This window comes from Camelina sativa, chromosome 7 (assembly GCF_030686135.1).
Source record: "Camelina sativa cultivar CO46 ecotype springtype chromosome 7, ASM3068613v1".
NCBI classification, from domain to species: domain Eukaryota; kingdom Viridiplantae; phylum Streptophyta; class Magnoliopsida; order Brassicales; family Brassicaceae; genus Camelina; species Camelina sativa.
Genome location: NC_141886.1, coordinates 29,472,000 through 29,488,726, shown reverse-complemented (window position 1 = coordinate 29,488,726; position 16,727 = coordinate 29,472,000). Strand labels below are relative to the sequence as shown.

The 16,727-nt window shown below is 36.6% G+C and overlaps 2 protein-coding genes across 3 annotated transcripts; both read left to right on the top strand.

The window, feature by feature from the left end:
• The first annotated feature begins 2,655 nt into the window (after window positions 1-2,655).
• On the top strand, window positions 2,656-9,022 carry LOC104702973 (DNA (cytosine-5)-methyltransferase 2-like). Of its 2 annotated transcripts, XM_087460230.1 has the most exons (13): window positions 2,739-2,951; window positions 3,247-4,634; window positions 4,729-5,922; window positions 6,013-6,238; window positions 6,359-6,523; window positions 6,626-6,824; window positions 6,917-7,028; window positions 7,120-7,267; window positions 7,359-7,556; window positions 7,687-7,965; window positions 8,059-8,223; window positions 8,310-8,528; window positions 8,686-9,022. In XM_087460230.1, the coding sequence occupies exons 2-13, from the start codon at window positions 3,259-3,261 to the stop codon at window positions 8,833-8,835; spliced, it is 4,431 nt and encodes a 1,476-aa protein (XP_087316356.1). In that variant the 5' UTR covers window positions 2,739-2,951; window positions 3,247-3,258; the 3' UTR covers window positions 8,836-9,022. The 2 variants fall into 2 exon arrangements, with proteins under 2 accessions (XP_087316355.1, XP_087316356.1); XM_087460229.1 differs by having other exon boundaries at window positions 2,656-2,951; window positions 4,729-6,238.
• A 4,452-nt stretch (window positions 9,023-13,474) lies between these two features.
• On the top strand, window positions 13,475-14,056 carry LOC104702972 (uncharacterized). Its single transcript, XM_087456600.1, has 3 exons — window positions 13,475-13,616; window positions 13,688-13,761; window positions 13,842-14,056. Exons 1-3 carry the CDS (start codon window positions 13,536-13,538, stop codon window positions 14,014-14,016), a joined length of 330 nt encoding a protein of 109 aa, XP_087312726.1. The 5' UTR covers window positions 13,475-13,535; the 3' UTR covers window positions 14,017-14,056.
• Window positions 14,057-16,727: the final 2,671 nt, after the last annotated feature.

Here is a 16,727-nt window from a genome sequence, read left to right as displayed (position 1 = left end):
ACCAAGGTAGAAATTAATTAGAGAGAAAATAAATTCACGAGCAAAAAGGGAGGACGAGCCTGTCTTTGCCATGTGAACCCAAAAAGGCGATGGATGCTGCTCGTGGGTCGTGGCAATGCAATGAGATGATCGTCTCCCCCTGATCAGTTTCTTCTCTTTAATTTATTTACCTTTTTTTTGTGGTTCACTCTTGTATATGTGTATGTCGATGCCATGTTACGTTGAAACTAATATCAAGTGTCTTATATGTTTTGGAGTTTTATTTCTTGATATTTTTAATCAATTTGAAAGCTTATAGTATCTTCAAGCCAGGACCAAAACATGTTAAATTATAGTCTCTTTTCCATCGCTGATGTTCAAATTCATGAGCCTGAATTTGGTGGCAGACCGCAGACCCCTGCCATAAATTACCGCAGTTCATTTATAAGGTTTGAGTTTATTCTGTATTATGGATATGATTATTTATCTTTATACAAAACTTATTTAAAATAGAAACGGGTAAAAAACCAATTTCTGAGTTGAAGAGCATACTTGAGAAAAAGTTGAATCTCATGCTCATGTATTCTTTACAAGGCAACCATCACATATATTGTTACAATGTGGAGTCATAAAAAATAGAGAATTTTAAAATTCTGAAATCTTCCAACTCCGAAGCAAAAGCCGTCTACTTATTAGGAGTGCTCCAACATGTATCAAAGGAACTTGGTTGTTAAGTAAATTTAAACTTTTCGGTCCATGAATGTTATATGTTATCATATTCTTGCAGAACCATATTCAAATCTATAACAATGGTGATAGCTAGGGTAGTTTTTTTTTTTTTTTTTTTTCTTTTTCTGAGTTTGGTTCACTTTTGCGCATAGTAAGATTGATCCAAAGGATAAAAATTACTGAATTGGTTAACTATTTGTGCATATTGATATTGATCACGATTAACGTGTAGTGAGAGATTAATTAACTTCACACCATCATCGTCTTCATGTCTCGACTACGGGGAGTTGGTTGTTTCTTTAGTGGAAGATTTGTAGAATATCTTTCAAAAAAAAATAAAAAAAAATTGTACAACAGAAATCATAGTTTTTTGGATGTATTTTCTAATCCTGTTGACTTCAGGTAGTTCGGATAGTCAGTTTCGAGTAACATTTTGGTTCGGTTCAATTAAGAAATGGATGTCTCGGTTAATGCAATTTGGTTCAAACAATTTTGGGCCAACACTGTTTTGAAATTTGAGGTCGCACGAAATTGAGATGTTGACACAAAAAAGAATTGAGCTTTTTTTCAGAGCCAGCCCGGTTCGTTCACACAACCATTTTTTTTTCAACACTGTTTCCAAGTGTATATAAAACAATGTATATGGTTCACCGTTCACATTTCTGCTTATGGAGTACTTACCCAATTTGTTTTCACTTTTTAGCAGTACACGGAGGATACCCGGTTAATTTGTTTTCACTTCTTAGTACATGGTTTTGATATATGGTTTTAGTTTTTATATACCCGCTTTCGATTGTTATAATTCACTTCTTAGTTTATATCATCTCTAATATATGGTGCATATTTATGTTTATGTAATATTTTTTCCGTCTTTTTTTGTAACATAAGAGAATTGTATGGAAGATTGCCCAAAAGTTAAATCACAACTCTTAACATTATATTTAAATATTTAAAAGCTAAACCACAATTTGTTTTCACTTCTTATTACATGGTTTTGGTATATGGAGTATACTCGGTTTTGGTTTTTATATACCCGCTTTCGATTGTTATAATTCACTTCTTAGTTTATATCATCTTTAGTATATGGTGCATATTTATGCTTATAGGTAATAATGTTTTCGCATTTTTTTTGTAACATATGAGAATTAAATGGGAGATTGCCCAAAAGCTACATCACAACTCTTAACATTACATTTAAATCTTTATGTGCAAATGTATCACACCATATATTCCAGTCCTGAAATTTTAGTTTTAGGCTTTTCGCTAATAGAGATTATGTTATTATTTTAGGTAAAATATAATAATTTTTTTAGAAAGAGAATAGAAAGAAATAAATCTTCAAAATGGGTCCACTTTATGTTTGTGTTATCTCATTGTAAAAACAAAAAAGGGTAAGATAATCTTCCATATGAATTGGTCAAACTTTCTTTCAATCTTTAATAAAAATCTTTACTTCCTATTTTCTAATTTGTAGTCAAATGTAATTTAAACAATATATAGTATATTATCTTGAATTAACAATAAAAAAATATTTTAAAGATAATCTTCCATATGAATTGGTAAAACTTTCTTTCAATCTTTAATAAAAATCTTTATTTCCTATTTTCTAATTTGTAGTAAAATGTAATTTAAACAATATATAGTATATTATCTTGAATTAACAATAAAAAATAATTTAAAGATAATCTTCCATATGAATTGGTAAAACTTTCTTTCAATCTTTAATAAAAATCTTTATTTTCCTATTTTCTAATTTGTAGTCAAATGTAATTTAAACAATATATAGTATATTATCTTGAATTAACAATAAAAAATAATTTATAGTCACATATACATTTAATTCATTGAGATTCTATGGACTAAATATAATGGAAATATAAGATTTGGATATTCCCCAATAGCTAAATTTCAATAATAGAAAAATAAAAAGTTGACTAACAGCTCATCACATTAATTGAAATTTGTAATGTCCATGTATCACAACATTTTTGCCAGCCTATAAGAGTCCATACGTTACTCTGGTCTATTTCAAACAAACAAAAAATTCTTAGCTCCCTTTATAGTGGTTTTGTCCTCTGTCTTGCTTTACTACTCTCACTAAACGTAATCCTTGCTTGATCCTCTGTCTTTCTTTACTACTCTCACTAAACGTAATCTTTGTTTGGTCCTCTGTCTTGCTTTACTACTCTCACTAAACGTAATCTTGTTGGGTCCTCTGCCTTGCTTCACTACTCTCACTAAACGTAAGTGTTGTGTCATTTTTCTAGATTTTTTTGTCGATATTTACACTTGATTCGAAGGATTTTAACTAAAAGTTTTGTGATAATCAATTCTTCAAGTCGATATAATCGATGTGATCTATTAAAAAACTTATTCGCAGAGTTTTTTTGTTTAAACAAATTTTCGGAGGGGTCATGATACTTTGAGTACATATATTCATGAAATATTTGTTATCTATATTGCAAGTTTTTTTTTTTTTTTTTTGTAAACATCTAATTGCATGATAATGATATGTTTTTGTTGATAATTCAAATTTAGGTTTTCTTGGAAATGGAGACAAAAGCTGGGAAACAAAACAAGAGAAGTGTTGCTGAATCGGCTGATGTCTCCGGGACAAGGAGGCCAAAGCGAGCAGCAGCATGTACAAACTTCAAGGAGAAACCTATCCGTATCTCTGAGAAATCTGCAGCTGTTGAAGCCAAGAAGCATCAGATCGTGGACGAGGAGGTCGTGGGGATCCAGTTAACTACTTCTATGGAGAGAAACCATGACCAACAACCTCGTCCAAATCGGAGGCTAACTGAATTCAGTTTCCATGATTCAAACGGAGTTCCACAGCCTCTGGAGATGTTGGAAGTTGATGACGTCTTTGTCGGAGGTATTATCTTACCTTTAGATAATGACAAAGAGAAAGAAAAGGGTGTGAGGTGTCAATCTTTTGGACGGGTAGAGAACTGGAATATCTCTGGTTATGAAGATGGTTCCCCGGTGATATGGATCTCAACCGCGTTAGCTGATTACGACTGTCGTAAACCTGCTACCAGCTACAAGAAGATGTATGATTATTTCTTTGAAAAGGCTTGTGCTTGTGTGGCTGTGTACAAGCACTTGTCCAAGAATCCTGATACAAGTCTTGATGATCTTCTTGCGGCGGTTGTTAGATCGATGAACGGAAGCAAGTTCTTTTCTAGCAATGGGGCCATCCATGATTTTGTTATGTCCCAAGGAGAGTTCATATATAACCAACTAGCTGGGTTGGATGAGACAAGCAAGAAACATGAAACAAGCTTTGTTGAGAATCCTATTCTTATCTCTCTAAGAGATGAGAGTAGTAGAGTTCACAAGGCTTTGTCTAATGTGGCTTTGTGGATTGACGAGAGCAAGGCCTCGACATCTGTTGTTGATGACAAGGAGATGAAATATGCCAAACTACTACAAGATGAAGAGTACAGGAAATTTCTGCAGCAGCCGAGAAGTAAGAGCACCTCAACTTCTGCTTCGAAGTTTTACGTTAAGATCAATGAAGACGAGATTGCCAATGATTATCCTCTCCCAGCTTACTATAACAGCACCACAGAAGAAGCAGACGAGCTTTTACTTTCTGATCCTGGGTACGAGGTTGATACTAGTGATCTACCTTGTAGAACACTTCACAACTGGGCTCTTTACAACTCTGAATCACGGTTGATATCTCTAGAGCTTCTACCTATGAAGCCATGTGCTGATATAGATGTCACCATCTTCGGGTCAGGTATGGTGACTAACGATGATGGAAATGGGTTTTCTTTGGATGATTCGGAGAGCTCTACCTCTACGGCGTCGCATGATCCTGATGGGATGAATATATTCCTCAGTCAAATCAAGGAATGGATGGTTGAATTTGGATCAGAAATGATCTTCATTACATTACGAACAGATATGGCATGGTAAGCTTAATATATTTCATTACATTTTTTTTTCTGTATTTCATTACATTTGTTACAATTCTGTTTCTTGATGATGTGTCATGTATATATGCAGGTATCGGCTTGGGAAACCGTCAGAACAATATGCTCCTTGGTTTGAACCTGTTATGAAAACAGCGAGGATCGGGAGGAGCATTTTGGCTTTGCTCAAGAACGAAACAAGAGTTGCTAAGCTTTCATATGCAGACGTCATAAAAAGACTATGCGATATGGAGAAGGACGATAAAGCTTACATCTCTGATAAACCATTGGATGTGGAGAGATATGTGGGCGTCCATGCACAAATTATCTTGCAGCTTCTTACAGAATATCCTGACAAGGAAATCAGAAGGTGCGCATTTGTTCATGGTCTTGCAAGTAAATTGCAAGATAGACACCACACGAAATGGGTCATCAAGAAGGAGAAAGTCTTGCAGAATGGAAAGAATAAGAATCCAAGGGCACATAGGGCATCCAAGATGAAACCCATGCAAGCTACAACAACTCGCCTTATCAACAGAATTTGGGGAGAGTTTTATTCCATGTACTCTCCAGAGGCTTTACCTGAGGAGATTGGTGAAGAAGAAAAGCCTGAAGAGCTTGAGGAGGAAGAGGAGGACGAGAATGAGGAGGATGACGCAGAGGAGAATCTGCCAGAAGCTGTTGGGGTTCAAAAATCTCCTATTCCTAAGAAAATCAGAGGTAGTTCTGAGAAAATGGAAGTGAAGTGGGATGGTGAGATTCTTGGAAACACTTCAGCTGGTGAGCCTCTCTATGGAAAAGCTCTTGTTGGAGGGCAAATGGTGGTTGTAGGTGATGCTATCATCTTGGAAGTTGGTGATCAAGATGAGACTCCGGCGATCTACTTTGTCGAGTACATGTTTGAAAGTGTAGATCACTGCAAGATGCTACATGGTAAACTCTTACAAAGAGGATCCAACACTGTTCTTGGGAATGCGGCTAACGAGAGAGAACTATTCTTGACTAATGAATGTCTTATAGTTCAGCTCAAGGACATAAAAGGAACAGTCGGTTTTGAGATTCGATCAAGGTCGTGGGGGCATCAGTATAGGAAGGAGAGCACCATTGCGGATAGGCTCGATCGGGAAAGAGCAGAAGAAAGAAAACAAAAAGGGGTTTCAACCGATTACTACTGTAAAAGCTTGTACTCACCAGAGAAAGGTGGGTTCTTTCGTCTTCCAAGAAGTGATATGGGTCTTGGTTCTGGATTCTGCACTTCATGTAAGATAAGAGAGGATGAAGCGGAAAGGTCCAAAACAAAACTCAATGATTCAAAGACAAGTTTTTACTCTAATGGAGTCGAGTATTCTGCTGAGGATTTTGTTTACATTATCCCCAGCTACATGACTAAAGATGGATTGGAGAACGGTAGTAAGAGAAAACCTTTTATAAGGTATGGTCGAAACATTGGGCTTAGTGCTTATGTTGTTTGCCAATTGCTTGACATCATTGTCATAAGCGAACCTAAAAGGGCCAGTAAAGCTTCCTTCGAGGTTAAAGTAGCAAGGTTTTATAGGCCTGAGGATATTTCTGCAGAGAAGGCCTATACTTCCGACATACAAGAGGTAACAACTATTTCATACAACATAAGCACTTACCTACGTAACATATATTTTAATGTTTAAAAGTTTATCATATGGTAATCATCTAATCTTTTTATTTTCTCTTTTTGGCAATTTCTTTAGATATATTATAGCCATGATACATATGTTCTTCCTCCAATGGCTATAAAGGGAAAATGTGAAGTAAGGAAGAAAAATGATATGCCCTTATGCTGTGAACATCCAATATTAGACCATATCTTCTTCTGTGAACTTTTCTATGACTCCTCTAATGGTTCTCTCGGAAAGGTGAATATTTTAATTAATTTTGTACATTTTTTTAAAGATTATGTTTGTTGTTGGTTCTGACAAATAGTTGAGCTGATGTTTCTCTTCACTGTCATGTAACAGTTGCCTTCAAATATGAAGCTGAAGTTCTCTACTATTAAAGAAGAAAAACTTTTAAGAGAAAAGAAGGGGAAAGGAGTGGAGGGTGAAACTAGCTCTAGGATGATTGTGAAGCCTGATGAGGTACCTAAAGAGATGCGTCTAGCTACACTAGATATTTTTGCTGGATGTGGTGGCCTGTCTTATGGACTAGAAAAAGCGGGTATGTATTTATTTCTAGTCATACACTGAATCTTTTTCAAAACGCTTGAAGAAATAGTATTTATTTATATGCATGGTTTATGTGTACACAAGGTGTATCTCATACAAAGTGGGCGATCGAGTATGAAGAGCCAGCTGGGCAAGCTTTTAAGCAAAACCATCCTGAGTCAACCGTTTTTGTTGACAACTGCAATGTGATTCTTAGGTAAATATTCAACAAAACATTTTAAATACACTTCCATTTAGGTTTTTCCTTGTGTTGGGATATGTTGCTTGAGATTATTAATAAATCACAGGGCTATAATGGAGAAATGTGGAGATGTAGATGATTGTATCTCTACTGTGGAGGCTACTGAACTTGCAGCTAAACTTGATGAATACCAGAAGAGTACTCTTCCAGTTCCTGGTCAAGTTGATTTCATCAACGGAGGACCTCCGTGTCAAGTAAATCTTTAAATTGTGTTTTTTTTTTCTTTTCAATAAATTATGTGGAATAAGTGAAAAGCTAAGCTACTTAATCTGGACAATGTGGCAGGGGTTTTCTCGTATGAACAGGTTCAGCGACAGCACTTGGAGTAAAGTCCAGTGTGAAATGATATTGGCATTCTTGTCCTTCGCTGATTATTTCCGGCCAAAATATTTTCTTCTAGAAAATGTGAAGGGCTTTGTATCATACAATGAAGGGCGTACATTTCAACTTACTCTGGCTTCTCTTCTTGAAATGGGGTACCAGGTAATATTTACTTTCTAATGGTGTTAATTGTGCATCATGGTCTATGTGATTGCATTTTTGTAGAAGTTAACGACATATGCAATGTGAGCAATATGGTTTTTTTCATACACAAGTATGTTGAAACATGCAGGTAAGATTTGGAATCTTGGAGGCAGGTGCATATGGAATATCACAACCTCGTAAAAGAGCTTTCATTTGGGCAGCTGCACCAGAAGAAGTTCTTCCACAGTGGCCTGAGCCAATGCATGTCTTTAATAACCCGGGTTTAAAAATTCCACTATCTCGAGGTTTACATTATGCTGCTGTGGAGACTACTAAATTTGGTGCACCTTTCCGCTCAATCACGGTGAGAGACACAATTGGCGATCTTCCACCAGTAAAGAACGGAGAGTCCAATATAATGAAAGAGGTATGATTTGATAATAACACCACCAGAAAAGAGTGTATATACATTACATTAATTACAATAACATGAACTTATATTTGTTCTTGTGTCTTGTAGTATGAAGGTGCTGATCCAGTCTCATTGTTCCAAAAGAAGATGAGAGGAAACATGATTGTTCTTACTGATCATATATGTAAAGAGATGAACGAACTAAACCTCATTCGATGTAAGAAAATCCCAAAGAGGCCAGGTGCTGATTGGCGTGACCTGCCAGACGAAAACGTAAGTGTTACTCTTATAAATTCAACTACATAAGTTCTCATTAAATCTAGACATCACTTAAAATGAAATTTCTTATAATATTACAGGTGAAGTTATCAAATGGGCTCATGGAGAAGTTGATTCCTTCCTGTCTATTAAACAAAGCTAAGTACCACAATGGCTATAAAGGACTTTATGGTAGATTAGACTGGCAAGGCAACTTACCCATTTCCATCACCGATCCACAGCCAATGGGTAAGGTGGGAATGTGCTTCCATCCTGAACAGGACAGAATTATCACTGTCCGTGAATGTGCCCGATCTCAGGTAATAAAAGCTCTTATGTTCTTTCTTTATAGTCTGTTCCCTAGCATCATTAATAGTGTAGTTTTTTTTTTGGTTTGGAAATTAAGTAATGTTTGCTTATATGATTACAACTCTTTAAAGTGAAATTAATTTGTGGTTTTATTAATAAAAACTGCAGGGTTTTCCAGATAGCTATGAGTTTTCAGGAAAGATAAAACACAAACATAGGCAGATTGGGAATGCAGTCCCTCCACCATTGGCGTTTGCTCTCGGTCGGAAGCTTAAAGAAGCCCTATATCTCAAGTGCTCTCTTCAACACCAATCCTAAAAAGCACCCTAATTTGCATAATGTAAAATGAATTAGATATATTTTCTTTAAAAGCCCTCCATCTCAAGAAGACTCAAGTGTGCTCTCTCCAACACCAATCCTAAAAAAAACCTAAATTTGCATAATGTAAAATGAATAAGATTGATTGTCATTTCATTTTTCATAAGTATAATCCTTCTTTTTTTTTTTTTTTTTTTTTTTATTATATAATAAAAGAAGGTTTTCTCTAACTCCTTCTACAAACATGACACCTGGCTAACTATATATCTAACACGTGTACTCAAATGGTTTCAAAAGCAATCCATTTTCCTTCGTACTGTGGCCCCAAACCAATAACCTAAAATTCAAGCCCAAATAACTAAACGCTGTAAGCCCAACTCTCTCTTCTTCCCTGTTTTTTTTTGGGGCGTTCTCTCTCGCCGCCGATGGAGAATCGATTCTATCTAAATCCGCCGATTGAAGAAGAACTGAGTCTAAAGTTGTGTTCAAACTCAAAATCGGGGAGTTTTCATTCAAGAAGCTCCAATAACCTTTTCCTGCTACGAAAAAATTTTGTCTCTTGATTTGAAGTTAGGATTCTCGGATTTTACCAAAATTAGACATCTTTGTTCTTAGGGAAATTCTGGTTATTTGAATCAATAACCAAGGTCCGTCTTTGTTATTAGGCATGATTGAATTGGTTTTATGCATCGCATATTGACTCTTTTTATATGTTTCAGTTTCTTGAATTTTCCCCCCTGTGTATTTGTGTACGTCTTTCAGTTTCTTAAATTAGTTCGTTTATGTTTTTCTTTCAGTTTCTTGATTTAGTTTTTCTGTCTTCCAGCTTGTGTTTGTAATCAAAGTTTGTGTTCCCTTCTGTTTATGATCAATGTTTTGTGTCCTAATAAAATTGAATTAGTTATTTTAAACTTTTCTTTTTATGATCAATGTTTTGTGTTCTCTTCTGTTTATGATCAGAGATCACTGTTTTCTAATCTCTGTTTTTGCTGAGGTTAATGGACTGAACACAATATTAGAGCAATGCGGATGGCGTTTCCCATCAACGTTTTCAATGGACTGAACACAATATTAGGACCCACCACCTATTTCAAACGTACGTAACATTAATTTGTATGCATCAACGTTTTCAAAAAGTTTGAAATCAAGTTTCTGAATTTTGTTTTAAAATATGTGTTAAGTTTCGAACGATACATATTTTGGAATTTCTTTTTCAAAAATTTGCTAATATCCTCCCCATAAATTAGAATAATATGAAGCATTACTACCATTCGATTGTTTGTATTACTTATTACAATCTTTAAGGAGATCTCAGAATCCCATTAATAGAAAATCATGCGTTTCCCTCTTACGTTTTGCTCCGTTTGATAACGTAATAAAATACCAAACGCCTATGATTTAATGGTCATTAGCATTTGATTATAATCCCTGATTTCTCTCCCTAAAACATTGCTTTAAGTTTTAATAACAACATTTCACGACAACAACCCTCTCTGTTACACCATGGGTAAACCTAAAACACTTGCTCCCTACTCTACCCTAGATTCAATCTCCAACGAAACACACAACAATTGTCACAATAGAATTGTTGTTCGGATCATCCATATTTGGGAAGTTCGAGACTTTCGAAGGAATCATATCTTACTAAGCCTTGAATGTCTCCTTCTAGATGAGAATGTCTGTTATTTCTACTATTGTCCATGTTGCCCGTTAATAAGCTCCATTTTAACTCTTTCTTTCACATCTGTTTCAGGGTTCTGCTATACAAGCTTCAGTCCTTCCTAATCGCCTGGCTAAGTTTAAAGATCAATTGGTGAAAGGCCAGTTGTTCAGCATCAATGACTTCGATGTTCTCGCATTCTCCAACCGGTATCGTCGCACCAACCACAAGTGGAGAATTGTTTTCACGGAGAAAACGTCTCTGGATAGTGTCAATAAACAACAATGCTCTATTGGTTTTGATTATTTTAGATTCTCTACTTTTTCTGACTTGCTTGACATGGTAGACAAGGGTGAAGAGCTTCCAGGTGACAACATATTTTGCACTCTTAGTTTCCCTGGTCTCTTAGCTTTCACTTTCTTCTGCAGTGTATGATTCATATCTACATTTTCCCACCCACTAGATATTGTTGGCCAAATATCTTCGTCTCGAACATCTGAAAAGAAAGACCAGAACAACCCTTCGAAGTCAACTTTCAATCTAATACTGACTTGCATTTTAGAAAGGTATTGCTTTGGTTTCAAATATTTTTCCATCCTACACTTCATTTCTGCTCTTCTCTTTCTATGTCTGTAACTGTTATCCATTTCTGTGCTTTGTTGTAGTGGTGACAACGTATATATATCTCTTTGGGGTGAACTTGCGGTCGATGCCCATGCCAAACTTTTGCCCCTAAAAGATGAAACAGTTGTGGTCATTGCAACCCATGTTAACCCACGGAAAGTTGGGCGTAAGTGCTTCTCCCTCTTAATTACAAACAACCCTCCATTTTTTGCTGAGTTATAAGTTGACCTCTATTGTTTTCCTACATGGGTATTGACTGTTCTTTCCATCTACTCAGGCTACTTTTATTTGAATGGTACATCCTCAAGCCATATTTTGCTTAACTCTGACAATCCAGCCTGCCAAAACTTTTGTCAAAGGTTTTCATCTCTTCATTTTAAAATATACCACCTCTTACACCAGCTTCCTGAAACTTAACACAGGGTGGTTTTTTTCTTCCCCCCTTTTCACGTCAGCAACCATTTCAAAGAAAGTATTATCCCATGTATTATAGACGGAAGCAGTCATTTCGACCCTAATGCTTTGTCCATGATTGAAGATGTTGAGACTTATGTCAAAGAACAAGGGGGCAAGGTAATATTTTAAACATATATTACGGTTTAATTAGATTGTTTGGTTCTTTAATTCAATGTTTTCATTGCTTTGCAGGAAAAGAGCTTCTGGTGTAAAGTGAAAGTGGTTGATATTGAATTACGCAATGGTTGGAATTACATTTCATGCGCAGGCTGCAAACTTAAAATGAACACAACTGGTTCCACCATATCATGTCTGACATGCCATCCAAACGAAGCTGTAGGAATACTATAGTAAGTTTCCCCCCGTTTATATTGTCTTCCTCATTTTTTTTTGGCCACTCACATGTTTCCATCTAGGTACCGAATTCAAATTATTGTCGATGATGGCCACAACACAACAAACTTTGTAATACTCAATCAAGAGGCGACCAAACTATTAAAGAGAACAGCTGCTGACCTGGCTGATGAGAAGGTATGCATTGTATAGGCTAAAGGCAAATAACCCTGCCTCTATTTTATTCCCTGCCAAATGCTTACAAATATCCACTATATCAACTGCAAATGAACTGTGACGAGCCTGTCAAAGATGTGCCTGACGCCATTAAAGAATTAATTGGGAAGATTTTTTATTTCAATATCAAAGTCTCTCACTACCTGGTGTTTAACAAAGCGTCGCCTAGGCGCGCCTGGGCGAGAGACGAGGTGATTATAAGGGTGTAGCGCCTCTAGTAGACGAGGCCAGACGGTAGACCAAAGGCGCTCGCTTCAGGACGCCTTGCCATGGAGCCCGCCTCATCTCGCTTAGCGCCTGCAATTGTAATAGGTAATATATGGTTAAACCTCAATATCTTCTCAATATTTTCTCAATATTTGCTTACTTAAAATGTTTCTAGAATGATTTTGTTGATTGCCGTGAATTTATTGCTAGAAGCCCTAAACTTTTGATGATGATGAGACGGATTTTTAGGCTTTGTGTTTAAGTTTTAAACTTTCGTTGGATTTGCTTCTACTTTGTTTTCATTTCTCTGTTTCAGACTCATGATTGGCTTTGGCTTTGGTTTTTCCTTTGTTTTCAAATCTCTGTTATAACTATTATTGGGTTTCTCTCTTTCTCTATGTTTCAATTTCAAATGATAAGCTATTGGTTTTAGACTCAGGTTGTGCTTACATGGTAAGGAATCGATGATTTATGACTAACCTTATGTCTGTTTGTGCAGTTGCGCCTCATACACCAAAGGCGTGGGGCGAATCTCGCCTAGGCGCAGGGCGCCAAACCTACCCTTTGTCGCCTCACCTTGCCTCTCGCCATTTAAAACACAGCTCACTACAATTTCAATGCGACCTACCAGACGTTCACCGTGACATCCATCAAAGAAGACCAAGAAGATTCACCCTTAGATGTATTATTTAATTTTGTGCAGTACTTACCAGTTTAACTTTTAACTTTCAAAATGTGAGTAGCCCATTACCCATACGCTCACACACTTTTTTCTGGGTTATTTGTAAATGTTTATTTAGGCTCCTTCAATTGGGGGACTCCCAAATCTTGAATGCCAAGGCGAGCCCTCTGCTACATCTGAAAGGAAAGCATCCAAAAAACGCCGATCTAACAGGTATTGTAAAGTGTTTTCCGTTATATGTGCAACTGATGTTTAAGTTGGTTATTTAAACCTAGCTTGCCTTGCCTCACTAGGGCTATCAAATCCGACGATGGATTGTCTTTCACGACTCCGGAGAAACAAAAGACCAAAAGGTTACCTCTTACGAAAACAACAATGGTTAGTTTCGTAATGGTTATGTACGATTATTTAAGATTTCTGGACTACACTGGCAGGAAAAACACCCAAAAAGCTGTATCCGAAGGTATTAGCAACCTGCGGGCTAACGTGAGTAAAGAACTCATGGTCTCATCTGGATCTGAAGATGAAAGTATCAAAGAAGAACCTGAAAGGAAAATACCACCACACGTCTCGAAGACACATGTAAGGACTCACTTGCTCATCTGGTTTAAGGTCTTTATAAGTCCTATATCTAAACTTGCAAAGTATAATAGGCGATTGCAGATGGGAATAACCTCAGACCCATAACTGAAGCTGAGCCCTCTACTAAGAAACGCCGTTCTAGCAGGTAAACTACCATCAAAATGCTCGTCAAAGATTCATACCGCTTATGAATGGTTGACAACATTTCATCTATTCCTGCCGCAGGAAATCAGTCTCGGTTTCTACTGAATTAGATGTTGACTCTACGGTAAGCGAAGTGGAAGAAGAAGAGAGCCACTTGCCGTTAGATGAAACACATGTAAGCAATTTCCTAATTAACAGAATAAAGGGACATACAACTCGACTTTATAGTCCTACACTTGTCATGTCTAATAGGTGAATTCTGCTGCCTGCAACCGTGAAATAGCAACTGGGGTACAGCTAACCACTACTTCTGCAAGGCCAGTGAGGGATCGCCGCCCTAACAGGTTTTCCCCTACTCTGCTTCTATTAACATGTTACGTGGTCCTCTTATTTTCCTAACCTCAACCACGTCTTCACTTTCCAGGAAATATGAAGATGGTTTATCCAAAGATCAAACATTTGGCAGGTTCATTCTAAACTAGCTTGATTGTTTCACTTATAAACTTGGTTATTGGTACCAATTACCTCACCCTCCTCTCACAGGACATGTAACAAAAAAACTGGCTCCAAAGCACAAGGCACCACAAAGGTTAAGAGGGGTAAATCACTAATTGTATTATCGGATATTGAAGATGTCACCACCTTAAACAAACCAGAAGGAGAAGACGAAGTGAAAGAAGACAATGACTTGCCATCACAGGTTTGTTTTGAAAAAATATAGGAAAATTTACTGAAACACTCGAACCAGTTTATGCTTTCATTTTAACATATCCGTATATTTGAACAGACAGAGACTGCTTCCGAGGATTCCGAAAGTCCTTGCAAAACACTAAGAAAACACCAACCTACCAGGTGATTTGGAATTTGGTTGAAACACAATGTGGTGTACTTTTTTGGTTTTAATTTTAACTTTACACCAACAGGAGACACGAAGCTGAAGATGGTTTGCTCTCGGTAATCCCAAAAAAAGAAAAAGGCCCCAGGTTATATTTTAAATCAACCTAATTACTTATCTTAAAGAGTGAGTTTGGCAAGCCTATATAAGGGTTAAACAAATAGTCACCACGTATGTTTTCTTCGTGTTATAGGAAAACGCCCGAACCAAAAACTCCAAAAGTTTCAAGGACCCGACATAGTAGCGGCCGCAAAAAACAAATCATCTTATCTGATACTGACTCTTGAGTACGAATAAACACCATTCAAACATGTGAGTACATTACGTTTATGTTTTTCCTTCAGGTGGGGCCAGCTATTTTCCTATCTGACATCATTTTATTTTAATTTGTTGAACACTAAGATGGTGAGGAGAAGACATATGTGTCGATCGTTGCTGGAACCGCTGAAGGCTTTTAAAAATTATAATTTGTTGAACACTAAGATGGTGAGGAGAAGACATCTGTACCCATCATTGATGCAACCGCTGAAGACCTTTTTTTTTTATTTACCCATGTTTCCCCGCACTTTCATTTTCCTTTACCATGTTTAATTAAAACCATTTAGTACCTCTTAACAGAGTTCAAGCCTACCTATTTACTTTATAAATTTCCATTTGGGAAAAACATTTATATTTTTAGTACTTTCACTTACCAACAACGACCACCCCTTATTAACATTGATGAACACTTGAAATTATTTACTATGAAATAATGTTCCATAATGGCAATTCAAACCAACAGTAGCCGAGGTTTGTAACAAGATTTCAGAAAATTTCCCATGTTTTAAATATCAAATAACCAAATGAATGTAATTACACAATGTATACAAGTACTATTACCGGCAGTCCATCGGAGGGAGAATCCAAAAAAAAAACCTACAGCCCCATATTGTAACCGCTTAAAACTTAGAAATGCCTCGTGGAGAAAGTGTAGGGAATGGTTATTAATAAATCATTAAAAACCCACAACTCACTCCTTTACAAATTCAAACACCCATCTTTTGCTCCCTTGGCAAATTAATGTATATAATAAAGCGTTAGACTGGAAAATTAAAAACACGATTAGACTTTCCTTACTTTCACATTCTCTACGTCAAAGCTTCCCAACATAACCATTACTAACAAAACTATACCCAGTCATATTTTTCTTTTGTCTTTCGCTTATCTTTTTCTTACGAAATAACTAGCAATGAACTCCAACTTATTGACTGCCCAAAAAACAAACCTTGGAGGCATTCAGATTCCAAGCTCAACAGGTTTGTATTCTATATATAATCTCCCCCAAAAAAAAAACAAATACATCAATCACGAACGACAATTCCACAATCACGTTTATATTTTAATGCTTTACAAAATTTCATATATTGTCAAGACATCGAAAGAAATAGGGTGAAACGAAGACAAGTTTTGTTAAAGCAACCAAGGAAATTACAAAGGCTTCACCGTCCTTCCACCTCTCATGCTTTCACAACATGTTCAGGTTCTACATCCAGCATTCACTATATGTTCTGGATATGCAAAATTGACTCGTCCTTAAACAAAGGATTACCTCATTCACTACACTACTTACATTTTACAAAATCTAGATGTGGAGACCAGATCAACTACAGAAAATAGGAAGGAAAATAGAGATAAACGAATAGAAGCGCGGAGATTAAGCCGCCAACAAAACCAACCTCAATGTAAGAGCTAAATTTCCTTCAGTTCAATGTGCGTCCTTCCCTCCCGGCTAACTGTTAACATGTTCACATACTTTTAAAAACAGGTCTACAACAACAATCACCACCACTAGATGCACAAACACTTGGTAAACGTCCATCAGCAGACAGATGCACCATAACCGAGAAGAAAGGTTAGAGATTAAATTGTAAAACGTAAAATTGTCAAATATATTATATGCTATCTAAGTTATACTATATTTGATCATAGGGAAACGTCACCGCACAAGCCCTGTTGGAAATACGTTGGTTAATTGTCGTTATTGTGATGCTTTGATGTGGCAAGCAGAGAGCCAAAGGGAAACCAGAGACATA